At 44.9% G+C, this 15913-nt stretch overlaps 2 protein-coding genes across 4 annotated transcripts in view; both read right to left on the reverse strand.

The window, feature by feature from the left end:
* The window catches only part of AURKC (aurora kinase C), a 476131-nt gene that overhangs the window by 20948 nt on the left and 439270 nt on the right, over nucleotides 1-15913 (reverse strand). The gene's annotated exons all lie outside the window — the stretch shown is intronic.
* Nucleotides 1-15913, reverse strand: part of ZNF805 (zinc finger protein 805) — a 34441-nt gene that overhangs the window by 10947 nt on the left and 7581 nt on the right. For both annotated transcript variants that reach the window (XM_067720522.1, XM_067720524.1), the window contains one exon: nucleotides 5997-6092. In XM_067720522.1, coding sequence (XP_067576623.1) covers nucleotides 5997-6092 — 96 coding nt within the window. The remainder of the gene's footprint in view (nucleotides 1-5996; nucleotides 6093-15913) is intronic.

Below are 15913 nucleotides of genomic sequence, written 5' to 3' on the forward strand. Positions count from 1 at the left end.
CCATAAGGTTAACAGCTGACTTCTCAGCAGAAACTCTACAAGCCAGAAGGGAGTGGAATGATATACTTAAAGTGATGAAAGGGAAGAACCTACAACCAAGATTACTCTACCTGGCAAAGATCTCATTCAGATTCGATGGAGAAATCAAAAGCTTTACAGACAAGCAAAAGCTAAGAGAATTCAGCACCACCAAACCGGCTCTACAACAAATGCTAAAGGAACTTCTCTAAGTGGGAAACACAAAAGAAAAGGACCTACAAAAACAAACCCAAAACGATTAAGAAAATGGTCACAGGAACATACATATTGAAAATTACCTTAAATGTGAATGGATTAAATGCTCCAACCAAAAGACACAGGCTTGCTGAATGGATACAAAAACAAGACCTGTATATATGCTGTCTACAAGAGACTCACTTCAGATCTAGGGACACATACAGAGTGAAAGTGAGGGGATGGAAAAAGATATTCCATGCAAATGGAAATCAAAAGACAGCTAGAGTAGCAATACTCATATCAGATAAAATAGGCTTTAAAATAAATGTTAGAAGAGACAAGGAAGGACACTACATAATGAAAAGGGATCAATCCAAGAAGAAAATATAACGATTATAAATACATATGCACCCAACATAGGAGCACCTTAATACATAAGGCATCTGCTAACAGCTATAAAAGAGGAAATCAACAGTAACACAATAATAGTGTGGGACTTTAACACCTCACTTACACCAATGGACAGATCATCCAAACAGAAAATTAATAAGGAAACACAAGCTTTCAATGACACAATAGACCAGATAGATTTGATATTTATAGGACATTCTATCCAAAAATAGCAGATTACACTTTCTTCTCAAGTGCACATGGAACATTCTCCAGGGCAGATCACATCTTGGGTCACAAATCAAGCCTCGGTAAATTTAAGAAAACTGAAATCGTATCAAGCATCTTTTCTGACCACAATGCTATGAGATTAGAAATCAGTTATAGAGAAAAAAACGTAAAAAACACAAACACATGGAAGCTAAACAGTATGTTACTAAATAACCAAGAGATCACTGAAGAAATCAAAGAGGAAATCAAAACATACCTAGAGACAAATGACAATGAAAACACGAAGATCCAAAACCTATGCGATGCAGCAAAAGCAGTTCTAAGAAGGAGGTTTATAGCAATAAAAGCCTTCCTCAAGAAACAAGAAAAATCTCAAACAATCTAACCTTACACCTAAAGGAACTAGAGAAAGAAGAACAAACAAACCCCCCCAAAAAAAAGTTTGCAGAAGGAAAGAAATCATAAAGATCAGAGCAGAAATAAATGAAACAAAAACAAAGAAAACATTAGCAAAGATCAATGAAACTAAAACCTGGTTCTTTGAGAAGATAAACAAAATTGATAAACCATTAGCCAGACTCATCAAAAAGAGGGAAAGGACTCAAATCAATAAAATTAGAAATGAAAAAGGATAAGTTACAACAAACACCGTAGAAATGCAAAGCATCCTAAGAGACTACCTACAAGCAACTGTATGCCAATAAAATGGACAACCTGGAAGAAATGGACAAACTCTTAGAAAGGTATAACCTTCCAAGACTGAACCAGGAAGAAATAGAAAATATGAACAGACCAATCACAAGTAATGAAATTGAAACTGTGATTAAAAATCTTCCAACAAAGAAAAGTCCAGGACCACATGGCTTCACAGGTGAATTCTATCAGTTAGAGAAGAGCTAACACCTATCCTTCTCAAACTCTTCCAAAAAATTGCAGAGGAAGGAACACTCCCAAACTCATTCTATGAGGCCACCATCACCCTGATACCAAAACCAGACAAAGATACCACAAAAAAAAAGAAAATTACAGACCAATATCACTGATGAATATAGATGCAAAAATCCTCAACAAAATACTAGCAAACAGAGACTCTAGGATGGCTCACACCAAGGAGTACTTCCCTAAACTTCTGCTGTCAGTGCCCTTGTCCCCACGGTGAGCCACAGCCTCTCCCTGCCTCTGCAGGAGACCCTCCAACACTAGAGGGATGGACCCCAACCTCCAAACTTGATTCATATGTTGAACCTGAAGACAGTTCACACACCAAGAGAATCTGACAGAACGTCATCACATGAGGGACTCCTGGTGAAATCAGTTTGTGGAAACAGACTAAATTTTCCGTATTGGATCAAGGATGGCAACACGTTATAAGAGCTGAACAAGGAAAGAAGACATGAGAGGAGGCTACAAAAGACAGACACTACTGGGATCACAATGAATCTGAGGTCACAAAACTCTACCTCATGCTGCTTCTGGGCCTTGGAGCTCCATGTTATTTTTCCAGCACACTACCTTCCATTTGTGATGAAGAATGCTACCCATCAGTATAAAGAAAAAAGGAGATGAGGGAACCGCATGGCCACCTAATGATGGTGGTCCTGAACCGAACATGCATCTCTCTCAAGTATGCCTGTTATCCCACCAATAAAAGAAGCCAGCATGACAGAAGTGGAAGCAAAAGAGATGTGAAAGTACAACCTTCAGAAATTATCTTGTGGAGAGAATTAACATTGAACACTGTAACTATAATTATGACGCACTGCAAAGTTTGACACTAGTAACCACCTAAACTTATCTCCCTCTCTTGATTTCTGCTCTTCCCCCAGCTCTTTAGTATTCTTTGTGTACTTCTTTTTTCATCTCCTTCAAGGTTTTACTAAGGGAACTTATAAATTGTCTCATTCGACCTCAAAAACAAAACAAAACACTAGCAAACACAATCCAACAACACATTAAAAGGATCATAAAAAAATTAATTTAAAAAAGTAAAAAAACCCCAAAACACTGTATTCCTATCTCACACTATACTCAAATTCTACCTCAGACCAAAAAGAGTTAAATGTCAAGTGCCAAGCTTAGAACATCTTAGAATAAAACAAGAATATCTTTTTGATATTGGGGATAGAGCAGCATCTATAACTGATAAAAGTATCAAGAATGTACAAAAAAATCCCTACAAACAAAAGGGAAACAAGGTAACAGAAACACAGGCATTTTCCATGAAATGACATTTCAAAGAAGTTGTTTCTCAGTATCCACAGCAGATTAACTGGTTCCAGAAACCCCCTGCTCAATACTAAAATCTGCAGATGCTCAAGTCCTTTATATAAAATGGTGGAGTATTTGCATATAACCTACACACATCCTCCTGTGTACCTTAAATCATCTCTAGATTGCTTATAATATCTAATACAATGTAAATGCTATATATTGATAAATAGTTGCCAGCACAAGGCAAATTCAAGTTTTTTTTTTTTTAATTTTTTTGGCTGCATTGGGCCTTTGTTGCTGCATGTGGGCTTTCTCTAGGTACGGCGTGCAGGCTTCTCATTGCGGTGGCTTCTCTTGTTGCAGAGCACAGGCTCTAGGTACACGGGCTTCAGTAGTTGTGGCACACGGGCTCAGTAGTTGTGGCACACGGGCTCAGCTGCTCGGTGGCATGGGGGATCTTCCCGGACCAGGGCTCGAACCCACGTCCCCTACAGTGGCAGGCAGATTCTTAACCACTGTGTCACCAGGGAAGCCCCAAATTCAAGTTTTGTTTTTTTGAACTTTCTGGTATTTTCTCTTCCCCCCAATGTTTTCAATCTGCTCTCAGTTGAATCTGCAGAGGCAGAACCTGCGGATACGAGGGGACAATTGTACAAATGGGCCTATAATCACATGATAAGGTGCTAAAGGTTGTGAATGAGGGAAATGCAAAGCAAGCTCACCTAAGATATAATTTTGTGTCAGTCTGTTAAGCAAAAATTGAGGAGCCTTACAGCATCAAGGACTGAACAGGACATAACTGGTGGAATCTGGAGAATTATAAATAGGTACATCCCTTTTAGAAAACATTATCACCTAAACTTGAAAATTTGCATAACCTATAATCCAACAATTTTACTCCGAGAAATAACAAAAGACAAGCCTAACCGTGTGCAAGATGACCAATATATATGAATGTTCTTGGCAGCACTGTTTGTGAGGGTGAAAAAATGTAAAAAATTAAATGCCTCAGAGAGTGGATGAATACAATATGAAACAGGAGCATTTTTTACTTGCTTCAAGTGTAAGAAACACGGGCACATTTTTACCTTGAGCAGAGCAAGAATGAAATTGCTGAACAAGCAGAAAGTAAGTGAAGAAATAATTTCCCTAAAAGGTGTACTCTAGACTATGGTTCAACAACTGGCCATGGCCTGGGCCAAGACCTCTTCCACTAGGTGAAAGGAAAACTATAGACTGAGAGTCTGAATGAGTGTGGAAGGGTAGAAGACCAAGCAAGACAAGGGGATAGATTTTTAACATGAAAACTTGCTGATACATGAGAGGTCACAGGCTGAGACACCTGTCCTGGGGAAGTGGTCACTGCGAGGATGGCCGGATGTAGGGGCCGATGGAGGTGGAGGGGTGAGGATACAGTCTCTGGGGCTGTATCCAGTCTCTAATCTGCTTGGATGGCAGGACCATGCGCTCTAACTCGGGAGGGGAAGGAGTGAGCATCGTGACGGGTTCCTTGCCAGGCATGCTGACTGGGTGCCTCTGAGATATTCAGGTGGAGAAGGGCAGAGAGCAGAGGGCAGAGGCTCGGAACTGCCCCTCTGAGGGGCTGTCGACAGGCTGCACACAGGAACTGCCCCTGAGGGGCTGTCAACGGGCTGCACACAGACACTCACAGGCTGGTGGGGCTGCCCGAGGGACTACGAGGGAAAGAGCACGACTCTGCAGGGGCCCCATCACCACACATGGCGGCCCCAGTGCCCTCAACAGCCCAGATGTGGGGCACAGCAGGACAAATGTCACCGTCAGGTTTTACCAAACAGGAGGAGTAGGGAGACATGCAACAAGGGAAGGCTTCTTGAGTGTCTGGACGGACAGGGTGGGAAAGGGGAGGCAGAAGAGAGCTGGAGAGGAGCTGGGAGAGGAAGGAAGGCCCTTTTCCTCAGAGGTCAGAGGGAAACGTGAGATGCATTACTCATTACAATACAGGGACATGAATGACACCAACGGCTTACTTCCCACGAGCCACTGACTGCGGCGCAGACGCTTGTGCTAAGCGGTTTTATGCTTTAACGCGTTATATGACCACGTCCCCAACAACCCGGGGACGGAGCAACTATCAGGAACAGACTGAGCGCAGCAGACCACACTCGCCAAACCATCTGCTCCTCCACTTGGACACATGGCTCAGCCCCATCTCCCAGCCCCATCCCCCGAGCGTGGCCAAGCGCCTAGTGCCTATCAATGGAAGCGGGGGGCTGGTGTTTGTGCGAGTCTTCCTTGCCCTCTCACTCTCCTCTGCCTGCTGCAGGAGGTCAGGACAACCTTCAAGCCACATGCTGACGGCAGAGTGGACCCGGGTTCCTGAACAGCTGTGTGATGCACAGTCACACGGACCGGGTGTGCCTCAGAAAAAGTGCTTCCAGGGACATCCCTGGTGGTCCAGTGGTTAAGACTCCGAGCTTCCACTGCAGGGGTCACGGGTTCGACCCCTGGTCGGGGAACTAAGATCCTGCACGCTGCGAGTCGTGGCAAAAGAAAGAAAGAAATACAAAAAAAGAACAAGTGCTTCCATATGCTGAGCACCAAGATGCTGGAGTCTGTCTGACATGGCAGCTAAGATTTAACTTAGTCAAACTTATATATACAAAGACACAAGGAGATCCCGAAGTTCACCAGGGCCACAGAGCTGGTGATTGGTGAAGCCCAGGCAGCTGGAGCCCAAGACAGCTTGAAGCCCAGGCAGCTTGAAGCTTGAAGCCCAGGCAGCTGGAGCCCAAGACACATCTCAGCTCATGCACCTCTATCCTCCAGGAAGACAAAGGGACCTGGGGTCAAAGGGCTCCGTGGCCTCCAGACCACCACAGAGGCCCGAACAAGACACTTCCCCAAGGAACCAGGGCCAGCGACCTCCCCCTGCAGGGTCTCCCAGCTGCCCAAATCTTGGCTCCTACCTGGACAGGTGCTTCGGGAGAGGTCTTTCTTCACAGTCCACAGCTTCTGCCCCTGCTCCAGTTGGAAGATCAGCTCAAGTCTGGGAACAGGACACCCTGTTCATGGAGAAAGGAAGAAGACACTAGGATTTCTGTGAAAACAAAGAAAACCCCTCGATCTAGTGTGGGACTTCAGGATGTGGACAAGACCTCAGAATGAAGCTGATTCCACCCACAGAAATCCTGACCTAGAACCTGGAAACCAAGGTCAAAAACACCAATGTTGCAGCTTCCCTGGTGGCGCAGTGGTTAAAAATCCACCTGCCAATGCAGGAGACACATGTTCAAGCCCTGGTCCGGGAAGATCCCACATGCCACGGAGCAACTAAGCCCCTGTGCCACAACTACTGAGCCTGCGAGCCACAACTACTGAGCCCGTGTACTGCAACTACTGAAGCCCACACGCCTAGAACCTGTGCTCTCAACAAGAGAAGTCCACAATGAGAAGCCTGGACACCAGAACGAAGAATAGCCCCCGCTCACCGCAACCAGAGAAAAGCCCGCATGCAACAACGAAGACCCAATGAAGCCAAAAAAAAAAAAAAAAGAAAAAAAAAACACACCACCAATGTTGGGATCCAAAGACTTTAGACTGCAGTGCTGGTTGTGTAGACAACACCTATTCCCTTTGACCTCCACTGCAGAGTTCCAACTCTATTCAGCTGCAGCCAAGAGACACAGAGAATATGACCGCCTCCTTCCAGAAGGTGTTTACTAATTAACCCAAGTGAATTTCAACCACCTGTGCATTAAAATCTCCTGAGATGTCTGGTTCACATCCAACTGAAACCAAATAGGGACTTCCCTGGTGGCACAGTGGTTAAAGAATCCACCTGCCAATGCAGGGGACACAGCCTCAAGCCCTGGTCTGAGAAGATCCCACATGCCACGGAGCAACTAAGCCCGTGCACCACAACTACTGAGCCCGTGTGCCACAACTACTGAAGCCCACGCACCTAGAGCCCATGCTCCGCAACAAGAGAAGCCACCACAGTGAGAAGCCTGCACGCCACAACTAAGATTAGCCCCCACTCGCTGCAACTAAAAAAAAGTCTGTGAGTAACAACGACCCAATGCAGCCAAAAATAAATAAATTTATTAAAAAAAAAAAAAAAGAGAAAGAAACCAAATCTCTGCAGATGAGGCCTGGATACCTACAGATTTAAAAAAACCACCCCAGATTCTGGCATCAAGGGAGGGCTGAAAACTCTGGTTTCCACCAACTTGCAGGTGACCTACACCAGCCCTCTGGAGGAGAGAGCTCTAGTCCAGGATGGCTGAGTGAGGGGACCAGCCAGTGCTGTAGTCCTGCAGCAGCCTGGGTCGCCTGCGAGGGAACCTGCCCGAGGCCCTAGACCAGGAAGAAGCAGACAACTGGGCTGGCATCCACCAACCCGGTAGCCAGCCCCACCTCTGAGCTTCCTACTGGTGAGATAATAAATTTCCTCCAGGGTGAAGACTGAGCCGGTCTGTCACATACAGCCAAACACAGATGCAGGGGAAAGACACACAGACTCGGCAGGAAGTCGACGGCAGAGGTGCCAGGACTCGCCGACAGCTTCTCTGTCAGGTCCAGGGTTCATCAGTCATCACTAAGCAATGTGCTCTCCTGTGTGCTCCGTGCTCAGCACGGGGCTCAGCGACAGCGACCAAGACCTCCCTTCAGCTGTCAGGAGTCATGTTCCCTAGGACCTCAGGGCCTTTGCACATGCTGGCCCTTCTCCCTGGAAGGCTGTTCTCTACCCACCTTGCTTCTTCCAGCTACTTCTCTTTGGGTCTCAGCTCAAGTGTCACTCCCTGAGAAGAGTCTGCTGAACAGTGGCTGAGTGCACATGCTTAACCAATCCACCACGTCACTATGAACTTTTAACCTTAATAATAATTGAAAAGTTAACATTTATAGGGTGTTACCATATCCCAGGGACTGTACTAAGCAATTTAAATGCATTATGTTGTTTAAAATGGATGGAATAATTTAAAGAACTCATATTTAAAATAATGACTCTTTTCAGTCAAAGTAAAGTATGTCTCCATTGAGCTAAGTCTTTTTTTAGATACCCAGCAAAATTCTGAAGAGCGCTCCTCCTGTCTAGGTCCGCAAGGGCTGTGAGTCCCTAGCTGCCACCTGATCTGGGAAGAGACGGAGCACTTAGTCTGTCTCGCCATTGTCAACACACCAAGTTTCTGGGCTGGTGACCCCGGGGCAACCAGGTAACTGGCTACTGCCTAACGCCGAGGCCCCCCCATAGACGGTTGGGATTCAAGTGTGATCAACTGAGCCAACAACACTGAAGTCCGTGGGGGGCTGCTCAACTGAGCTGCCCACCACCCTATGAGAGACTGATGGCACTGCCTGCCCTCTGAGGGCACACCTGGCCAGAGTCCAGGCACTGGTCCCTGGAGCAATACAGGGATGCGAGTGGCATAGGGCACCCCCCTCACACATGCCATGGCACAGAAGAGGCTTAGACTGCTTCACAGGCAAACCTTGCCATGGCTGCTTGCCTTACTGTTGTTGCAGTTTGTCCCAACCACGTAGCGGATAAGAGATCCCATCTCTGGAGACTGCTACTTCAACGTATAATGGCGGGGGGAGAAACAAAGGAATAAGGAATATTGTTTTTGCTGCCCTTTGAGACACCTGAGGATGTTTCTCAACCTACTCCAGATTGTGTAAGCCCGGCCAGTGTGTCCGGCACTCGTGAGTGCTGCTGCAGGCCAGCACGTGGAGAGCTCTTCCTCAACACCAAACTGTCACCCCGTCAGGACACTGCCACCACCACTGCTGTCCTGAGGCATGAGCCCCAGCCCCTCCCTAGAAAGGCAGGCTGCCACTCACAGTGGTTGCCACTTGGGACTGCTAAGAGCCTACCAGGTAAATACCCAAATAAAAGAAAGAAAAATGGTGGTGGTGGGGGCAGAAAGGTGACCACCCCACCCCCCAAAAAAGATTTTGTTTGGAGGCAGAAAAAAAAGGAGTGGGGAGGAAGGGGCTCGTTATGCTGTGGACCAGGGCCATCCAGGGGAGAGGCTGCATCTTGGAGGCCCCAGGCCCCTCCGCCCTTTCCTCTCCTCAGCAGGAGACAAACTAAAACTAAAAACCAGGGTTTTAAATGGCTGAAAAGCTCAAAAGGAAGAAAGAAGAGAAGGGGGCACATTATTAACCTTACATATCAAGCAAACGCCAGGTCTAGCAAACATAATACTGGTTCTAGACTACTTATTGATTTATAAGCAGTAACAACAATAAAAAACCTTAGATAACAGAGAGAGAGAATAAAAATTTAAATAACATACAACATATAACTAAGTTAGAACTCTGTCTATACTGACCCAATTGGAAATCCAAAATTTATATACTGAAATTTATATAATTATTATATAATAACTACATATGGTATAACAAAATTTATATATTAAAAAAATTTTATCACCAAAACAAAACAGAGCACTGATTGGTTTGTCTGACTCCACAACACAGGTTTTAAATTATCTTTAGAATTTGCTAAAATGCACCAACTGACAAAACTTCATGAATTTAATACTGGGGCTCAAATCATAGTTATACCTGGGGATCCCACTAAAATGAAACACTCTACTCCACCACTGTAAAAAGTACCTAAATATTAAAGAGAAAGAATAGGTATATCTCACTTTGACTGTAGTTTACCTGAATTTCCTATAGCCCTAGTACCCACTGTCCTAAAGCATCCCATATTGGGCATAGATGCTCTGACACAATACACAATTAAAATAACTTTTTGGCACTTACAAATTAATTGGCTTGATAAAACGGGACCCTACAGACCCGAGTTAAAATAATAATTCAGCCCAATGTAAGTTGAAAAGGGGCCTTTGGGGAATAAAACTTTTATATAAGACCTAATTAATCAAGGGGTGGTGATCCCCACTGCTTCTCCACGTTGACAGCCCAGCTGTGCGTGTTCTTAAACCTAAAAAAACACAGGGCACCTCGCTGTGAGTTACTGCAATCTTAATGCCGTGGTCCCATCTGTTAGGGTTCCTGTTACTGACTGAATTGTGTCTCCCTAAACTGCATGTGTTAAACCCTAATCCCCAGTGTGATCCTATATGGACTTAGGGCCTTTAAGGAGGTAGTTAAGGTTAAATGAGGTCACGGGGTGGGGCCCTGATCTGGTAGGACCCATATCCTTTTAAGAGGAAGAGAAGGCCTCTCCAAGCCAGATGAAAAGTCAGGTAAGGACACAGCAAGAAGGTGGCCAGCAAGAGATCCTTATCAGCAACTGAACTGGGACTTCCAGCCTCCAGAACTGTGTGAAAATAAAGCTGCTGTTTAACCACACAGTAATGGCAGCCTGAGCTGACTAACAAGATCCACACACCCAATATCCAGTATTATTAGAACCCGGTAATTACTCTTCAATTACAGATCTGGCTAACGTGTTCTGCTGGTGTGTATTTTGACAGCCTCTCAACCTCGGTTTGCCTTCGCTCTGAAGGCAAATAGGACTCCTCCCCAGGCTGCCCCGTGGGGTGGCTCAACAGCTCTGCCAACACCCACACCCTCTGCAGCCAAGACCTCAGCTACACCCACCCACCTCTCTCCAGGAGCACAGGCGATGTTACATCAATGACAACCTCGTCTAAGGAGATTCATTTGACACGCTTGTGACAGTGAGTCCAACACCTTTTAATCCTTTGGGGACTAGTTTTAGATAAAAATACTATTTAGTATTACTTTGGGTCTGGTGGCCACATATTCCTCATTTATAAATTTTATTTACTCTCCCTGATGCTGATACTTGCAAATCAGCCCAACTTAAATGGAACTCCCTCCAACAAAAGCTCTAAAATCTGCTCAAAATACTGTTAAATAGCCAGTCCCATCAGTGTCCTCAGAGACTCCTTCACCAAAGAGGCTTTGACAACCTCTTCTCACACCTCCTCGAGTTTCTGAATCACCTACCAGGGCCACAGATGCCCAAGGGCTTCTGATGTAACAGACTGTCCCCTCAGCCTGGTACTATATGCTACTAAAACAACAACTAACTATACACAAGGCTCTCCGGATAATGAAGGCTGTTGCAGACCCCAAGCCACTGACCGCCACACCCAGCTGCCCATCAAGCTTTGGATCATGGCAACAGCACATCACAAGTTCAGCACAGCTCCTGAGGCCCCAGGACAGGATGGAACCCAACCTGGGCCCTCTGACATATTCCTCTTGTAGGACAAGGTGGGTCCTTGCCAGATGCTGTGGTGCTGGAGGAGGGCACCTCTCCCCACAGCCCTTGGCTACCTGGGGAGCACCTTGGGATTAAGTGAGTGAACAGTTGTGGGAGTTTGTGGATCTCTTACATCCACAGCACATGATGGAGCTCAGTAGACTGATGCTGCTTTCTATCCTGTAGCCAGAATGTCCAAATAAAAAATGGGATCTAAGAAACATTTCTTGGTCTATTCAGGGGGTCATCTTAGTACTAGATGCCCTGATCAACAAACGGCCTCCTCTTCACGTTCATTATAAACTGTTGGGTCATTGCTTAAAAACTGTCTCCTTCAGGGTAAAGAAACTCTTGTCTCACCAACACCCCAAAAGTAAGTCAGTCAAAATCACACGTCCTTACATTTATAAAGGCCACAACGATAGGCCTTGCCAGGAAGCTCCTTACTCCCTTTGGAATTACAGACATTACTGACAATAACCAAGATACACATTTCACTTCTCAAATTACACAATGCTGGGCTCTGGAGAGAGGTAGTCAATAGAGCTTCATGGCCCCAACAGGCCCCAAATAGCTGGTTTAACTGAAAAACATAACGATTTCCTTAAACAGCTCCTTTTCAAACTCCAGTCTGACAAACAAACCCCTCATTGGGCCTCTATCTCACTCCTTAGCCTTAATTCAAGGCTCCTTGAATCACATACCTTTAAAAATGTCCCACTGCCCTTTCCTACTCTGGAAGGGAATGTGCCTCACCTCTATGTACACAAAGACTCGTTCTACAGGAGGCCATTCACACTGTCTCCCCTGCAGTTACACACAGAGCTTCCCATCATCCCATGAGGCTGGAGACCAGAAGGAGGGAGCACACGCTCCCAGCACCCATTAGCCACAGACTGCCCCACAAGCCAGGCAGCTGGTCACCTGATATGGAATCCATTTGCCCTGAACTTCAAAACAAAACAAAACAAACCAAACCTTGAAGAACAGCCATATGGCATTCTGGTAACTGTTGCTCTTACTATAACTGGTCTGGGTACTTTCATTGGTTTATAAGTCAGAGGTCTGAACCCTCTGAGGAAGCCACTGTTTCAACCAAACAGGGCAAATACTGAGGCCCACATCAAGTCAAGTGTGTACGTACCCACTTGCAAAGGATACCCTGCCCCACGTCCCAGACCAAGACCTCGCTGATGAAGATGACTTCACCTGGGGACACGAAAACCTTCACCCCAGCAGATACCCATGGACTTCCTCTCCTAAGACAGAAATCAGACCTGGGACCTTTTTGCTTTCTTCTATTAGGGATTCTATCATGTTCCTGAGCTGCTGTCTGTGACCCTGGTATATGCCTCAATCTGCCAAAAGGGAAATCTCCAACTTATAGCTGGTTGGTCAGGACAGGTTGTGAGGACTTGTGACTGACATCTGAAGTGGGTGGGTGGGAGGTGGAGGGGCTGTCTATGGGACTGAATCCTTAATAACCTGCGGAGTCTGTGCTAACTCCAGGTAGTTAGGGTCAGAATTGCCTGGTATGGAAAACCCAGACGTTTGATATCAGAAGTGTTATGAGGAAAAAAGGATTTTGTTGGTTTGTTTTTTAATTAATTAACTAATTAATTAATTAATTAGTGGTTGCATTGGGTCTTCATTGCACATGGGCTTTCTCTAGTTGCAGCGAGTGGGGGTTACTCTCCGTGGCGGTGCGCGGGCTTCTCATTGCAGTGGCTTCTCTTGTTACAGAGCATGGGCGCTAGGCACGCACGTTACAGTAGCTGTGGCACATGGGCTCAGTAGTTGTGGCTCGCGGGCTCTAGAGCACAGGCTCAGTAGTCGTGGTGCACGGGCTTAGCTGGTCCTCAGCATGTGGGATCTTCCCGGACCAGGCTCGAACCTGTGTTTCCTGCATTGGCAGGCAGGTTCTTAACCACTGCACCACCAGGAAGTCCCATGTTTGTTTATTTTTTACAAATACCACCCTAACATGCACACACATGTATATATACAAAGCCATATTTTTAGCACACCTTATAACTCCTGAAAGATTCTCTTAAACACTCCCCAAATTACATATCGATTTTCTTGGCTAATGCTACATAAATGGGAAACTTAGTTATGAGCCTGCCTGCAAGGACTTCCTATATCTCTACTTATATTCTTCTTTTTCATTCTCAAAATGGTTTTCTATACTCTACAAGACAACTTATGCCATACCTTCTAAAACTCTCCACTATTATCCCCCAAAGTTTCCTTAATATGATGTGAAATATCAGAGCACACCCTTCATGTGCACACCAAACAATCCAAAACTACACCCTTGCCCACCTCTTTAAACCTCGCACACCAGGCCACTATTCCTCCTGCCTTAACTCAAGCAGATCCAGGTTCCAGACAATTAGGGACACCCCTAGTGCCCCAAAGCCTGTTGGAAATATTCAAATCTCACAGATACTAATTAATATAGTGGGGACCCTGTGACAATTTCAATGAGTGGAGCATGAATAGTGCCTGAACAGTCCTGACACCTGGTCAGGGCTCAGGGTACCTGCACAGTGACAGTTATCAATTGCTTATTAAAAGTGACCCACTTAATAAATGTTTTCTTAGATTTCTTCAGAAAGGGAATCCCGCATTACTCTGATAAATGGGAAACCCAGGGTCACTTCCGTTGATGGCAGGTCACCATGAAAAAAATGCAGAAGTGAAATCAAAACAGTGTTCTTAAGTTCCAGAGAGCTCAGCTGCCTTCTGTTCAGGGCTCCTGGCCTAAGGCTACTGCCTCTGTTGACAAGGGGAAAGTAGCAACAGTTGCAGGGGTAGGGAGTGTGGGGAAGGCAGAGAAGCTATGTTAGGAGGGAGCACTAAACCCAGACTTCCCGTCAAACACAGTCAGGAGGCAGGAAGAGAAGAAATGATGGAATGGTTACATCAGGCTGTATCGCAATGCCAGCTGAACAAGTGTCCCTGCACTCTCAGAAACAGGGTTTCTCAAGCTGACATGATAATTTAGGTCAAGATAATTCTTTGTTGGAAAGGTGGGGAGGAGCCCATCCTGCGAATTATAAGGATGGTGTAGGATCCACGTGCAGATTGTAATAACCAAAACTATCTCCAGATGTTGCTGAGTTTCCTCTGGGGAGCAACATCATCTCTGGTTGAGAACCACTTTTATGGTTATAAATAGGATGATGAGAGAAAGTGAGAGGGATGGGTGGACACTCCATGAAGTCTGGTGGTCAGAACACAGCTGGTGAGGAGGTGGCAACTGGGCTGAGAAGGGGCAGCCATGTAAAAAGCCAAAATGGAGACAGCAGACAGCAGAAGCAAGAAGAAATACAATTCTGCACCCTGTGGAAGGAAAACCACATTCACAGAAAGATAAAATGAAAAAGCAGAGGACTTTGTACCAGATGAAGGAAGAAGATAAAACCCCAGAAAAATAACTAAATGAAGTGGAGATAGGCAATCTTCCAGAAAAAGAATTCAGAATAATGACAGTGAAGATGATGCAGGACCTCGGAAAAAGAATGGAGGCAAAGTTCGAAAAGATTCAAGAAATATTTAACAAAGACCTAGAAGAATTAAAGAACAAACAAACAGAGATGAACAATAAAATAACTAAAATACAGAATACACTAGAAGGAGTCAATAGCAGAATAACTGAGGCAGGAGAACCGATAAGTGACCTGGAGACAGAATGGTGGAATTCACTGCTGCAGAACAGAAGAAAGAAAAAAGATGAAAGGAAATGACGACAGCTTAAGAGACCTCTGGGACAACATTAAATGCAACAACATTCATATTATAGGGGTCCGAGAAGGAGAAGAGAGGGAAAAAGGTCCCGAGAAAATATTTGAAGAGATTATAGTCGAAACCTTCCCTAACCTAGGAAAGGAAATAGCCACCCAAGTCCAAGAAGTGCAGAGAGTCCCAGGCAGGATAAACCCAAGGAGAAAAACGCCAAGACCCATAGTAATCAAACTGACAAAAATTAAAGACAAAGAAAAATTATTGAAAGCAACAAAAGAAAAACAACAAATAACATACAAGGGAACTCCCATAAGGTTAACAGCTGACTTCTCAGCAGAAACTCTACAAGCCAAAGGGAGTGGCATAATATATTTAAAGTGATAAAAGAGAAGAACCTACAACCAAGGTTACTTTACCTGGCAAGGATCTCATTCAGATTCCAAGGAGAAATCAAAAGCTTTACAGACAAGCAAAAGCTAGGAGAATTCAGCACCACCAAACCAGCTATACAACAAATGCTAAAGGAACTTCACTCAGTGGGAAACACAAGAGAAGAAAAGGACCTACAAAAACAAACCCATAACAATTAAGAAAATGGTAAGAGGAACATACACATCAATAATTACCTTAAATGTGAATGGGTTAAATGCTCCAACCAAAAGACAGAGGCTCACTGAATGGATACAAAAACAAGACCCATATATATGCTGTCTATGAGACCCACTTCAGACCTAGGGACACATAAGACTGAAGAGGGGATGGAAAAAGATATTACAAGCAAATGGAAATGAAAAGACAGCTGGAGTAGCAATACTCATATCAAATAAAATAGACTTTAAAATAAAGAACGTTACAAGAGAAAAGGAAGGACACTACATAATGACCAAGAAATCAATCCAAGAAAGAGATGTAACAATTATA

This window comes from Pseudorca crassidens, chromosome 20 (genome assembly GCF_039906515.1).
Source record: "Pseudorca crassidens isolate mPseCra1 chromosome 20, mPseCra1.hap1, whole genome shotgun sequence".
Taxonomy (NCBI): Eukaryota; Metazoa; Chordata; class Mammalia; order Artiodactyla; family Delphinidae; genus Pseudorca; species Pseudorca crassidens.